This window comes from Xiphophorus hellerii, chromosome 7 (genome assembly GCF_003331165.1).
Source record: "Xiphophorus hellerii strain 12219 chromosome 7, Xiphophorus_hellerii-4.1, whole genome shotgun sequence".
Classification (NCBI taxonomy): Eukaryota; Metazoa; Chordata; class Actinopteri; order Cyprinodontiformes; family Poeciliidae; genus Xiphophorus; species Xiphophorus hellerii.
The window spans coordinates 12,842,769-12,856,381 of NC_045678.1; the positions used below are offsets into that span (position 1 = coordinate 12,842,769).

General features: G+C 35.9%; 1 protein-coding gene across 2 annotated transcripts in view; it reads right to left on the bottom strand.

The window, feature by feature from the left end:
- uxs1 (UDP-glucuronate decarboxylase 1) overlaps positions 1-11,276 on the bottom strand; it is a 38,344-nt gene extending 27,068 nt beyond the window's left edge. Inside the window, exons 1-7 of one of the 2 annotated variants that reach the window (XM_032567876.1) lie at positions 11,026-11,276; positions 10,525-10,708; positions 6,638-6,665; positions 5,915-5,963; positions 3,184-3,227; positions 2,873-2,941; positions 2,233-2,293 (exon numbers count right to left, since the gene is read on the bottom strand). In XM_032567876.1, the coding sequence (XP_032423767.1) occupies positions 2,233-2,293; positions 2,873-2,941; positions 3,184-3,227; positions 5,915-5,963; positions 6,638-6,665; positions 10,525-10,612 (339 nt within the window). In that variant the 5' untranslated portion in view covers positions 10,613-10,708; positions 11,026-11,276. The remainder of the gene's footprint in view (positions 1-2,232; positions 2,294-2,872; positions 2,942-3,183; positions 3,228-5,914; positions 5,964-6,637; positions 6,666-10,524; positions 10,709-11,025) is intronic. The other variant, XM_032567877.1, reaches the window with a different exon arrangement.
- Between the last annotated feature and the right edge of the window lie 2,337 nt (positions 11,277-13,613).

The window sequence follows — 13,613 nt, forward strand, 5'->3', positions numbered from 1 at the left end:
CCCCCACAGGGCTCCCCGAGGGACACGGTCGAACGCCTTCTCCAGGTCCACAAAACACATGTAGACTGGTTGGGCGAACTCCCATGCACCCTCCAGGACCCTGCCGAGGGTGTAGAGCTGGTCCAGCGTTCCACGACCAGGACGAAAACCACACTGCTCTTCCTGAATCCGAGGTTCGACTATCCGACGGACCCTCCTCTCCAGGACCCCTGAATAGACCTTGCCAGGGAGGCTTAAGAGTGTGACCCCTCTATAATTGGAGCACACCCTCCGGTCCCCCTTTTTGAATGTATCAGTGCCATGTGAGGTTATTTATAAATTAGGCCAAAAATATTACAGAAATAAACAACCTTGTTGTAATCTGGAAGTCTAATAGGAAGGATACAAGTCCTTCAATTTAATTCATTTTTTCATATTTCATTGTTTCTTCATTTTCCAAAAGAATAAAAATTTGTCAGTTGGTTCTACTAAAAAAAGAAATAATAAAAAAAGCTTTTTTGCCCTCATGAAATTTGTAATAAATAAATAAAAAAATCTCTTAAATTATTGTTTAATCTTCCTCAAAAAATAAAGATTTAATTCAACAAACATTAAAATAATAAAAAAACACACTGATGTCACACCGTTTTAAACCTCACGACAAATAAAGTTAAGTAGATATCAAGGCTCTTTGGACAGTTTTACCAAACTCAAGAGAAAAGTTATTTATTTACACTAAATTTGTAATTTTGTTAGTCACCATAGCAGTGATAATCATACTACAAAAAGTGAATATTTTTGGGAAATTTTGAGTTTGTAATAAAAACTTTTGAGGTAGAACCACAATGATGTACAGCAATTTCTTCCTCAGAGGCTTTAATTGGGTGTAAAAACAACAAAACTGTTACAGGACGCTTTATAGATCTGCCTCAGAATGGTTCGAAGGCAAAACAGATCTCCTTTAATGAACTAATCAGCCATAGCTTTACTACCACCAACAGGTAAAGTGAGTATTGCTACAAAACAATATTCTGATGGAAAAACCTGCATTCAGGTGGATATCAGTTTAAGGCCTATTCATACAGTCACTGCTTTCTGTGAGTTTGACAAAATGTTTTGCTTTCATGTGTGAATCACCCCTCTGGTGCTTTTCAGTCACATCCTGCAATAAATATCTAATTCGGGCTGACCAAGTAACACATACATCTCACTTTATATGTGGCATAAGCCTCAAGCGTTGCAGCCACATTAACAAACTGACTTACACAGCTGCGGCACTTTAATGTGACCTCTGACTGACTGCTCAGAGGATCAGTCTGCACTTTTTTTCTGCCCTGCTCTAACATGTCAGTGGAGTTTCACAGAAGACTAAGAGCTGTTTATTAGCTCTTGTGTGATGAGTTTTTTTTTTCATGATATACATCACTACCAGGCTGAGGGCTAAACTTTTAGCCAGCTATAATGCGGTGATTAACTCATTTAGGTGGTCTGCCACAACCCTTCAAAGCATGTTAATCACATTATAATACGTTAAATTTCACATTAATGTCATTTCAAAGATTGGGAGCAACCCAAATGTTTGGGACCGTCTTTAAGTGTGAAATTTTACTTTTGCATTCGTTCCAATAGTAACACAAGCACATATTTGCAAAAAGAATGCAATTATGTTTCAAATTAAATTTGAATAATGTTGGTGAATCGTATGACTTCCCATGACTAGGCCCCAGATAATGGGTTTTCTATATAGTTATTAATATATACATATATATTTCCGCCTCAACAATGAAATTTAATTTAAAAATGTGACATCTGCTGTTCACTTCTTTACCTTCAAAGCTTGTTATGCTGCTTAAATAATTGACACCAAATGTATTTCACCAAAAAGAGCATGAGTGAACAGCACTAACAACTAAAACTTTGTAACATTGTGCAGGTCTACTGCTAACAAAGTATGCGCTACAGTCAAACTTCTATTTGAAAGGAAGCATCAAGCATCCAATAGACGTGTGATGGTGAGAGACGGAAGCAGCATTCAGCTTTCCATACATCAATGTATGGCATGTCATGGCACCTCAGGAAGCACAGATTCATTCTTATGTTTAGAGTTTAAATGTGAGCAGGATGAAAGTGAGACTGTGCTTACAGTTTGCTGGAGTTTGCCAATAATAATCTAGAGATGTGACCTCAATAAAAGCAAAAAGAAAGTATTTGAAAGTGAAATAGCACATGTGTAATTGATGTTTTTTCACTCACCAAAATTCTTTTTCGATCTTTTTCTGAGAGAAATTTCACCGGTGGATATTTCTGTGAAAAGCTAGAAGAAAAGACCAGGTTTTTAATTACACAACATCTAAAGAAATCCAAAACGAGAACAACAGAACAAACAACAACATAATTACAATTCAAAGTGGTGTTCAGAAAAAAATGTATAGATTAAAGAGATGAGTGAAGAAAAGCAGAGGTTATTTTTTTCCCTCTCCTCCTTTGCACTTTGGAGTCAAGCACATATCAGCAGGGAGCTCCTGAATACAATGGCAATTATTTTTAATCCACATTCTCTTCTTTCATTTACATTCACCGCAAAGATGCAGTGAATGTAAACCAAGATGCTAAGGAAACACAAATACAGTATGTGTGTGCTTTATTGTGACACAATAAACAAGGTAGTCAAAAATATAAACTGGAAAAAACAACAATGATGATCTACATATCCATCTCATCAGCATTCATGGCAAACATGCTTTAGGAACCTGTAGAAGCAAAAGAGCTGATCAGCAGCAGATGCACGACTACAGAAAACAGAAAAGCCGCACCTTCAATCTTTGCTAAGCTTGTGCCCACACAGCCGTAAAACCAAGCCTCATGCATTGTACATACTATTTCAAAGGGTCACCTCGTTTTGTGATGCACTGCATAGAGCTGGGACGAAGGCTTTACTATGTAAAGAATTGCTTCAGCATTCCTAATAACGCAGACATCATTCAAATTCAAGACATCAAAGATTAACAAATTTTTGTATCACAAGCAAAGGATGACCTCTGATTCAAGTCAGTTTCAGTCGATCATTTCTGTCACTGTTCCCTGTCAACGTCATTCTAAGCCACACGCAAGGTTAAGAAAACATTGTCTGTTATTAATTAAACTGAAACGGATTTGCTGAAAAGCTTTGAATAAGACAAGCTGTGATTAAATAGAGATCCACACCTCTGTTCCAGGTCACGAATCTTCTCTCTCAAAGGAGCCACAGCCTAAAGAAAGTTGGAAAGCAAGAAATGCATCAGTTCTCAGCGCATAACACAAATTACACTGATTCCATTGTGTGTGAAAGTTACCACAACAGGATGCTAATGCAGGTTTATGAAAAGAGTCCAACATTTTTATGTTAATTTACTCCTTTGACTGGGAGAATGTGATCAGACAGACTACAGTTACATACATCTGTGCTACGTCTGCATTATTTTTCCTCAGAATTCAAACAGTATTTCAGCTCTTTGTTCAATCACACCGAACAAGTCAGGTATGGATTAGCTTTGATTTGTGCACAGAAAATGGCAAAATCAATACATTTTATTTTTTACAATTACAAAAATACTGTTAGCCTTACTTGAGAAAGTCAAGAAGTGAATGTAAAATAAACAAAATTACATCAGAACGGGTAGCAGTGAAAAAGCAGGGAACTATATGACTTATTATCCAGGTTCTCATATTTGTAATAAATGAATATGGAGGTACAAAAATGGGAACAGCAGTGCTTTAATGATTACTCAGCTCAAGTTTGATTATTCTAGATTAATTTTAAAAAACAACTAAAAACTTAATTATTCTTTTAATTTAGAGCAGTCAAGAATCTATGACATAACTGTTTTCTCAAAGTATTCTCACAATGCCTCCGACTTATTCACATATTCACTGTCACTATTTCTTTTTTTTTTCATACCAACTAAACAAAATGGTGTCATATAAGAATTTTTAATTGGTGAGGCTTTTTCAAGGCTTTTATAACCAAAATATTTGATTAAATGGGAGAGAATGAGCTAGAAATTTTTCTAAAATTCAAATCAGACAAATGGCATCAGTTATCCATAAATGTCTTCAGCATCCAGAGTAAAATTACCATCTGCTGTTTTCTATCTGGCATTTCACAATTGGTTAAAACAAAAAATAAATAATCAAGTTTCTGAAATGTTTCTTTTTTTTTTCCATACTTTAATTTAACTTCAGTGAAAATATTTCCAACCTGTGAATTGATGCTGTCTGGAACTGGCAGACTCATCGGCGTTTAATTTAAATGCTCAAACATTTAGTTAAATCTGTTTGCAGACATATCTCTTGCAATTACGGAGGTGTTGAGTCATCATTAGTTTGTGTGTTTGTATTTCTAAATAATGCCGGAGCTGCATTACATACATCACAGGCAGATATGAGATATTATTTCAAAGGCAAGCTAACTCTTTAAAGTTCTAAGGTCAGCGTGATAAAGTAATTATTTCTGTTAAATATGATGTGGGAGTTATGTTTTAAGCAGGTCAGAAATAAAACTGTGTTCGCCACAGTGTGAAAAACCGCCAGAGAATCTTGGGTAACAGTTTCAATCAAAGCTTCAAAGAATTACTAATAAATTACTAATCAATCCAAGGGATGCATCCAAAATCCAAAACTAAAAATTAATATTCCGGCTTACAGAGGGCCAGTGTTCACTGTGATTACTATCAACAACTGGCTTCATGTCATTCTCAACTCCTCTGCGCAGTTGCAGCTGGCTTTTTGAGAATTACAGTTCATCTGCGTCATCCAGTCATCAGCATTTTACTGACAATCTGGTTTTTGTTTACCTGCAATAAACTTGTGCAAAATTTTAAATACAAACTCACTCTATTCCTGCAAAATTCTAAGTAATAATTTGTGTTTTAATAAATAAAGCATACAACAAAAAGCCCAGATACTACAGATATGTGTTGGGTTATTCCAGGGTTCTGCATCCTGCTGCTCCGGAGCCACAAGAGGCACCTTTAGCTAAATAAAAATAAAGAACTAGCTCATGTTTTTAAAAGTAGATGTGAAAATGTGTTTTTCATTGAATTAAACTTCACAACAGAACAACACTAAAAGAAAAAGCAACATGTTCTTAGATCTATTTTTATCTGTCATCAGGTTTTAGCCGCACCAGGTCGTAGAAAAGAGGCTTATGTGTTTTCTACATCTTTTTATACAAATAAAGATCCAATGAAAGAAAACACATCCATTGTTTTTGCAAATGTTTCACTTGTCTTCATTTTAAAACTTAAAAATGTAAATTAAAAGGTTAGTTCTTGAAAAAGGACAAATTTACTTTAGTAGATATTTATCAAAAGTTATATATTTTTTTGTTTTTCAAAGGGCATGTAACATTACTGGCTGTAAATGGGCTTTATTTAGACTGACTCAGGATAAAAATGAAAGTATAAAGTTTAACCTCTAAGTGCTGTGTGTGAGGTCACAACAACGCACCCTGCAAAAGGATGAAAATGCTCTTCAGCCACAGATGTGAGCCTGTGGCTTCGCTCAGAGCAAAGTGACTGCTGCAGCGCTACAGCGGATGACATTAATTTAGCTTATAAAAACAAGCCGATGCTGCATCCACTCCAGATGTAGCCGAGGCTTTTTGATGATGTCGGCCACAATATTCACTAACAGGCTTCGCTTTAAGGGATTTTAGATTTCTTCTTCAAATTTAGGCAAAATGTAGAACGCTTCATCTGTGGTTTTTAAAACAGAAAATACAAAGTATAAAAAGAAAAAAACTTTTTCCTCACAAATCAAATACGTTCTGAGCTTTATCGACTTATTTTGTTGTTGTAGCACTGCAACTTTTTACCTTTCTTCTAAGACGTTTTTAAACTGTGTGACTTTAAAACCATCAAAGTACAACAAATCGCAAAGATTTTGCCAAGCTTACTTCATCAATTTTCTGCTCAATCTTCACATCTCCATTTTCTTGTATCGACCTATTCCGCAAGAAAATGATAAGGCAAACAGATAAGGAAAGAAAATATTGAGACATGAGCAAGTTTTTCCCACATGAGATAAGAACAATATCCATCATCCCAAGCCCATTTTGTCACAATGGAGACTTGTAAATAAAAGGCTGTTACATAACACATACGGCAGGAAATCTATAGTGACTTTAAATTCTTTCTCCCTATTATTCTGCATATAATTACCAACAATGATAATACAGGAAGTTCCCGTCAAAAAGCCTGTCGTGTGTTTTAAGGAAAAGCCAATAAAGGTTCAGAAACTGGGAAATAAGATTTTAAAATCAGTATGTACTGTAATCTAACATTTAGCCAGAACGACAAAGGAAGACCGAGTTTAGTTGCTTGTGTAATCTAGAAAGTGCACTGATCAAGCAAATGTGCCGTTTTAAGTTTATCAGTGAATATTTTTTGCTAAATTCACAGTGAAAAACAAAGAACAGAGGAAGAAGCAAAAGCTTTTCTTAGTTGTCGACATCAAAAACCATCAATTACATGCGACTTAAATAAGAGAACAAATAAAACTAAAGGTGGACTAAAAATTAAACTGGATGTACAAAAAACAATGATAAACTGGTTTCGAAACATGTGACATACATATTTTACATCAAGTAGAAGTTTGATAGAAAAATAACTACTTTTACCTCATGTTTGTATATGTTCCCCAAACAGCTGGAAGAGAAAAGGCAAGGACAAGTTATGATAAAACTTAAAGGAGATAACACAATACTTCTCAGGAACAGCCTTTTAGGAGTAGCAGCGATTTAAGACAGAACATCAGAAAGGAGGAAAGCTTGGAGAGAAAAATTGGTTCAGTGTTTATTTTCTCATCTTATCTGACAGCATTGTGCATATAGTGAATACACACCCAAGTGGTTGGCTCCAACTATTGGTAGGATCTTCAATTTAACCATCATACCTGCCAGTAACCTTAAAACCAGTTTCTTTTTTTCTTAAAGCTGCCACTAAACATATTTTTAGTTTTCAAAAAATACATCAAACAATCCACAATAAAACTAAATGAAATAAAACATTCAAGTTTTAAATGTTTTTTTTAAAAGCATGTTAACAAGAACAGTAATAGATGCATGCTATACATCTAAATTTGACAGTTTAACCAGATATGAACAAGTTGCTACTGTGTAAAGCTGTATAGGTACCACTCTGAAAAAGGACCAAAAATCATCTATTTTTGCTTAGCCATGTAAATTGCAGTACATTATCAACGTATGAATTTCCCAGCGCAAAGGTACAAAGAATCTTTTTATGGGGACCTTGCCTTATTTATTTATTTACTTATTTATTTTTACATACTTTGCAGTTTTTGGAAAGAGTACAAAAAGTACATATTTTATACTAATCCTAACTAATGTATAGCTTTTCAATGTTGTGACACAGACTTGATCTCATGCTAAACAAAGTTAGGAGTGTATATCCAGCCCCAACATGTATGTTATCGTTCAACGAAGCAGTTTTCAGTCCTGGTCGTCAAGACCCACTGCCCTTCATGTTTCAGAGGTGATGGATGGGCAGTCACCCCTTTATTTAGGTCAAGTGTGTAGAAGAAGGGAAACACATAAAACATGCAGGGCAGTGAGCCACTGCTCTAACATAGACACGCAGCTCAATAAATTAAAATGTCATTAAAAGTTCATTAATGTCAGACTCATAAGATTGAAAGATCTGAAGAGTTTATTTAAATTAGTTTTGGTGATTATGACTTGCAGCTGAAGAAAACCCAAAATTCACTCAAGAAATGCCAAGTTGTTGTCTACATAATCGCAGGAAAAACTGCTGACCCAGCGGACATTTACTGATGGCCTCCACAATTCTTATCAGTCGTCTTTCAGGAAGTTTTAAAGCGTGTCTTACTTCCCTCAGCTGTCCTAATTTCATTTTCCAGAAGAACTTGGCGCCTATCCACATGTAGCCCGGTAAAACCAGCCCATTGTTCTATGCTTCGCTTGGTAGAAAAGGGTCTAGTATTGAGAAACAATTGCTTCCTGGAGGTCTCTGTCGAACTTTTAAACTCTCCCTAGTGTTGAAAGTTTGCTCGCGACATATGTAATGGACCAGTTTGACAATATGAAACTTAACGGAAATTGCCTGCACTGTAAACAACCATCCTCCATGCTCAGACCAGCACTTCAGAGAGACAAATGTCGATCCGAACGAAGTGGCTACAAACTCACATGACCTAAATCCCATTGAGAATCTGTGGGATGTTGTCAAAGGGAAGGTCAGCCACTCCAGACCCAACAATTCAGAGAAGCTGAGAGCTACTTTAAGCCAACGTAAGCAGATCCACGGGCTATTTGCCTCTATGCCTACTGAAAGTTCATCTCAGTAGGTTGCTGTTTTTGTAAACATCTTTAATTACATACCATTTTACATTCTAAATTAATACAATATTACTATAATATTGAAATAAATCAACTTTCCAATGATTTTCTAATTTGTTGAGCTGCATCTTTATATTAGATAATCATTTACAAATGTTGGTTTAGTTTTCATGATTGAGAAATTAATTAAAGGAGTTAAAGAAAAATCCAGGTCTGGATAAGTGGGGCATGTTTTTACAGAAGCTCCTTTAAAAAAAGTAATAGCATATTTATCTTTTGTTCGTTCAAGCAATCACCTGGCAGCACAGTAAGGTTTCACAGATATTATCTTGATGTGTTAACACAGCGCTGCCTTCCAGAATGTTCCCACAGGTTAGTACACAGCAGCTGATGTTATAAATAAAATATCACCAGCATAATGTGGGGAATTATTCCCTGGCTTTGTTAAGAATAAAAATAGAAGCATAAACCCAGGATGAATGATTAACCTGATGACAGGTTAAGTAGGTCATATCTGATTTGTCCAGTCACTCAAATTGATTTGAAGATGGTTTGTTTTGTGAACAAAGAAACACCGCTCATCCAATTGCCAATATTTAATCAGTCCAACCAAACCTATGATCTATAATCACACCAAAGAGTCTTGATTTAGTATCTCCTTAAAGCTCAATAATCACAAAAGGTTTTAGCAACACAAAATGTCATGGATTTGGTTTATCCTCATCAATCAATAAACTAATATTGTTTTGACCAACATCAATTAGTTTTCAATGTTTTTTTGGAATTTACTTAAATATCACTCTAAAGAAATTAAATATGCTTCATATGCAAATGTTATAGGTTTAAGTAGCTCTACAAATATCAACTAAATTCACAATAAATGACTTTGGTGTAAACCTGCAGGTTTTTTTGTTTTTTTTCTGCAGCTGTGGTTCTGTATTATTGCTCTTGTGAAACCCGTTTTTTTTTTGTTTAAAGAAATTCTTGATTTTGAGATTTTGAACTCTATGTTAAATGGGCAGATAATCTCAACAGCTGTTACCGTTACTGCACTTACACAGTACTATTTATAGGACATTTAACACACTGGAGGCATGGCCAGCTACGGATATTATTGAAGATTTAAGATTACAAAGATTGTTTCAAAAATCACCCCAAACAATATTATCATAGCTTTCCTTTTACACTGCTTTTAATAGCATTTTCTCTGGTCGTTTAGAGCAGAGTAATGCAGCAATGCTTCTTTGCCTATAACTTGCAATACACTGCCGGTCAGCAGGCTGAACGAAGGCTGCTACTTTTTTCTCTCACTTACAAGACAGTGTTTGGAAATATCTGTGGTTGCCAAAAGCAAGAGCAATGGTGTGGAAATTAAAGGGGCACCATCTTTTACTAAAGTAACTTTATTTTAAAATTATGAGTGGCATGGGCTGACTAAATACTGGGTATCCCAGGACTTACCAACCAGGTATTAAAAGCACAGCATAATCATTTTAGTCAATAAACAGCATAAAAGCAACAAATATTCAATGTATTAAGCACTTAAAAACGATTCAATTAATTGGGTGTTCAGTCTTCAATTTTGTTTAAGTTAATATATCAATTGAAATCACAATAAATACATATTACAGATACCCAAAATAAACATTATGTTGTATAATTTTTGCAACAGTAAGAATAATTGCTGCCTTTCTGTTTATAATAAATTAGTTATATAATTTCCATTTTTGTTTTAAAAGGTTAGTAAAGATGCAGTAAAACCGGGGGTGTTTTTGGATACTGATCCATGCCTAACATACAGTACTAGTAAAAAACCCAACCCGTTTCTTTTAGACCCAAGCTCTAATTCAGTAGTTAAACAATCGGTTATCCCAGCATCAACACTGTGAATTTCTCTTCTATTAAATAAATTACGACTCTCAGAAACTGTTGCCAGGAAACCATATTGCAACCTATTTTTCCTACCTGTATTTGTTTTTTCTTATTTTGTGTAAATGGGAACCATTCAGGCTTTATAATCTACATCCCGGGTGCTTGGCCACTATTGGGAGTTGCGGCAGCCTGTTGTGTTGTTGGAAGTTTCCACAGCAGTGTCAATGTGTAGTTGAAAAATAATCATAAAGAGATATATTTTTTTTTAAGATTATCATGCCTTACAAATTACAAGAATATCAAATCAATGTACTCACAGGCAATGTACGCGATCAAAGCGAGAGCAAAAAGTAGCTTCATCATTCTTCTGTTTAAGCCTGAAAGCAGCCAGAAGACCCGCTTCATCCTCCGATCCAACCAACAGATCCAGGAAACCAGTTGGCCACCCGTTCAAGTCCAGCTAGTGCATTTTGGGTCGATGTTGTTTTCATCTGATGATTTCTGGGTTAATATAAATGCTGGGTGTCACTTAAAATGTAAATAGCTCCTGGGGAGGACAGGCTTTCTAGCTGCTCCTGCAATGTCAACACCAAGCAGTTTACGTGGCTAGCAGCGTAATGTATAAAGATAGCAAACAGTTAGCTGTCAGGTGGCAAGGCACGCTGTGGAGTGATGACAATCATACCTACGTTAATGCTTATTTACCAGAGTTAACATTTATTCCCTTATGGGAAAACGGGTTACTATAGATGATCATATATCCCGGACAAATGCGTCAGTATTGTCAACACGAACTGCGATATCAAAACAGTACGAACCCAAATGGTTAGCCGTTAGCTTCACGTTAGCCGCGTCTGGCTAGCATACTGCTTAAACTCGCTGCCTGCTTTCTTACGTTCACTTCAGAGAACAACACGAAATTTAGTCTCAAATTCGGACTTGGGTGCAAAAACACAACCGCCTCTCATGTAAACGTCCCACGCGTGCAAACATGACGGAGTTGCTCCGCTCAGCTGGGCCGAGGAATAACTGAGGAGCGATTATTCGTCGCTCGATTTATCAGCCTGTATGACGTTCGTTTCACTTTTGCACAACTCAAACAATAAAGCTTTTGTTTCAGTGTCACGTCACTAAGATTTTCCTTGCTTAGCGTTAATAGACTTACACACCCCTAAACATTACGGCAGTCGTTTCAAATTTCCAGAAACAGATTGATATTTGTGAATACAGATGCTTTTTGTACCAGTTTGATGTTCCCATTTCAGCCAGTGTGGTCTGTTCAGAGCTTTAATGGTTTTTAACTATAAGTTACTGACATCAGACTAAGAATGAAAACTTAAATTATTTATTAATCCCTCATTTTTAAAAGTAAGCACAAAGCTATTAGTGAAAAAGTATTTAGCTGGTGAGCAGTCAATTTGTTTGACTGCTGATATGTTTCTTTTTTCTGACATTCTTTAGTTTTATGCCAGATATAACAGGACTCACAGCTTACAGAAGAGTTCTACTTTTATCACATCAGACAACAGAATGTTCTTTAGTCTTACTAACAAGTCATCAGGGATTTGTAGGAGATGAATATTTATGTTGTTTTTGCTCTGCAGTTGATTTTCCCAGTACCTCTAAAAAGGATGCCAGTATTATTCAGTCTCTTTTTATGGCTGATTCACAAACTTTAACCGAGGCAAGCAAAGTCTGCAGTGCTAGTAGTACTTGTTTTTTTGTGACCTTCTGCACGAGTCATCAATCCACTCTCGGAATGATGTTGGTAGTCCGTCACTCCTGAAATAGTTTGGCACGTACTGTTCCATGTTTTTTGTGTTTGTGGATAAAGGGTCTCACTGTGCAATCTCAAAACCTTAGAAAGAGCTTTGTAACCTTTTCCAGACTTGTAGGTGCCAATGGGTTTACTTCTTATCTGTTACAAAATTTCTGTCAGCAACAGCAACTGTTTGTTTAAGATTTGTAGCCTAATAAATCATGCCAGGGAGGTTCTACATTAGAGATTAGGACCAGGTTTGGCGAGTGTAATTGTACCAAAAATGTCATGAATTACAAGTAACTAATGGCACAAAAAAGGGAGGATTAGCTTTTCTTCCCTCTGAAAATAATTAGAAAACTGCTTTTGGAATTTACTCAGGTTCTTTTATTTGGTATAGATAAATATGATCTGAAATATTTAAACAAGACAAAAAACCAAAAGCAGAATAAATTTGTATATTATTTTCTCATAACATTATTATTATTTCCCCAGGAAATCCCATTGAGATGAAGAATCTCTTTTACAAGAATCCTGGACAAGACTGGCATCAGCACAGTTTGTAAAACATGTAGGGGTGTGTGGGTGTGTGTGTGTGCGTGTGTGTGTGCCTACAGCTAGATCACAAAGTACTTCTGCAGGTTACCAGATTCTTGTTATGTTCATACTTCAAAGCATCAATTTGAAAAGTTCAGCTTACAAGGACCTTACAAAACAGCAAAAACTTATAATTTTTTTTTGGTAGATTATGTCTTGCATTATAAACTGTCTGTTTTTGTATGGTGCTTTGTTATCTGAGCTTGCTTTGATCTTCCTCGTGAGCGGCACCTTAACAGAAATAGTTTCCCAGTAAAGCCTTTATCATATTGACGTTTTTTTTCTTTTTACACGCCACATCATTTTATAAAGTTCTTATTTAACCCTCTGATGCGTGAGTCACTGACTATACAGTCTTCTGTGAGTGGGTCTTTTTTGACCCGGGTTACAATCAATGTGTTTGTATGCTACTTTTGTCATTTTGATTCAAAATAATGTTTTGTATAATACTTTCTACTGCGTCACACAAGAATAATTTCATGTTTTAAATATTTTAATTTTTTCAATTTTTTAAACGTTTTTAGAACAATTTGTAGAACATTTGTGACACTTTGTAGAACATTTTTAAAACAAAATGACAACAACAGCAATTTTACAACAACAATGATGATGTCAATAATGGACAATGTCAACATCCATTATTGGTGTGTAGGTGTGTGTGTGGGCATGGGGAGAGGGTGCGAAAGAGCACGTTTCTTGAAACTAGCTAGCTAACCAAGCTAGCTAACATTACTGTCTGTATTTTATGATGCTATGTGTATCATGCCTGTGAGTGTATGTGTATGTGTGCATTTATCCATCCATCCATCCATCCGTCCATCCATCCATCCATCCATCTTCTTCCTTTTATCCGGGGTCAGGTCATTGGGGTAGCAGTCCCCCAGTCCCCCATATTTCTTGAGGAATACCTGGAATATGAAGTGATGAAAACTTTTCATTACAAAGATATTGCAAAAAGATGACCTTACCGGGTCAAAACGGACCCACTTACACATCAGAGGGTTAAGATAAACCCAATCGGCTAACCGTTGACTGATTTTGAAAGCACAA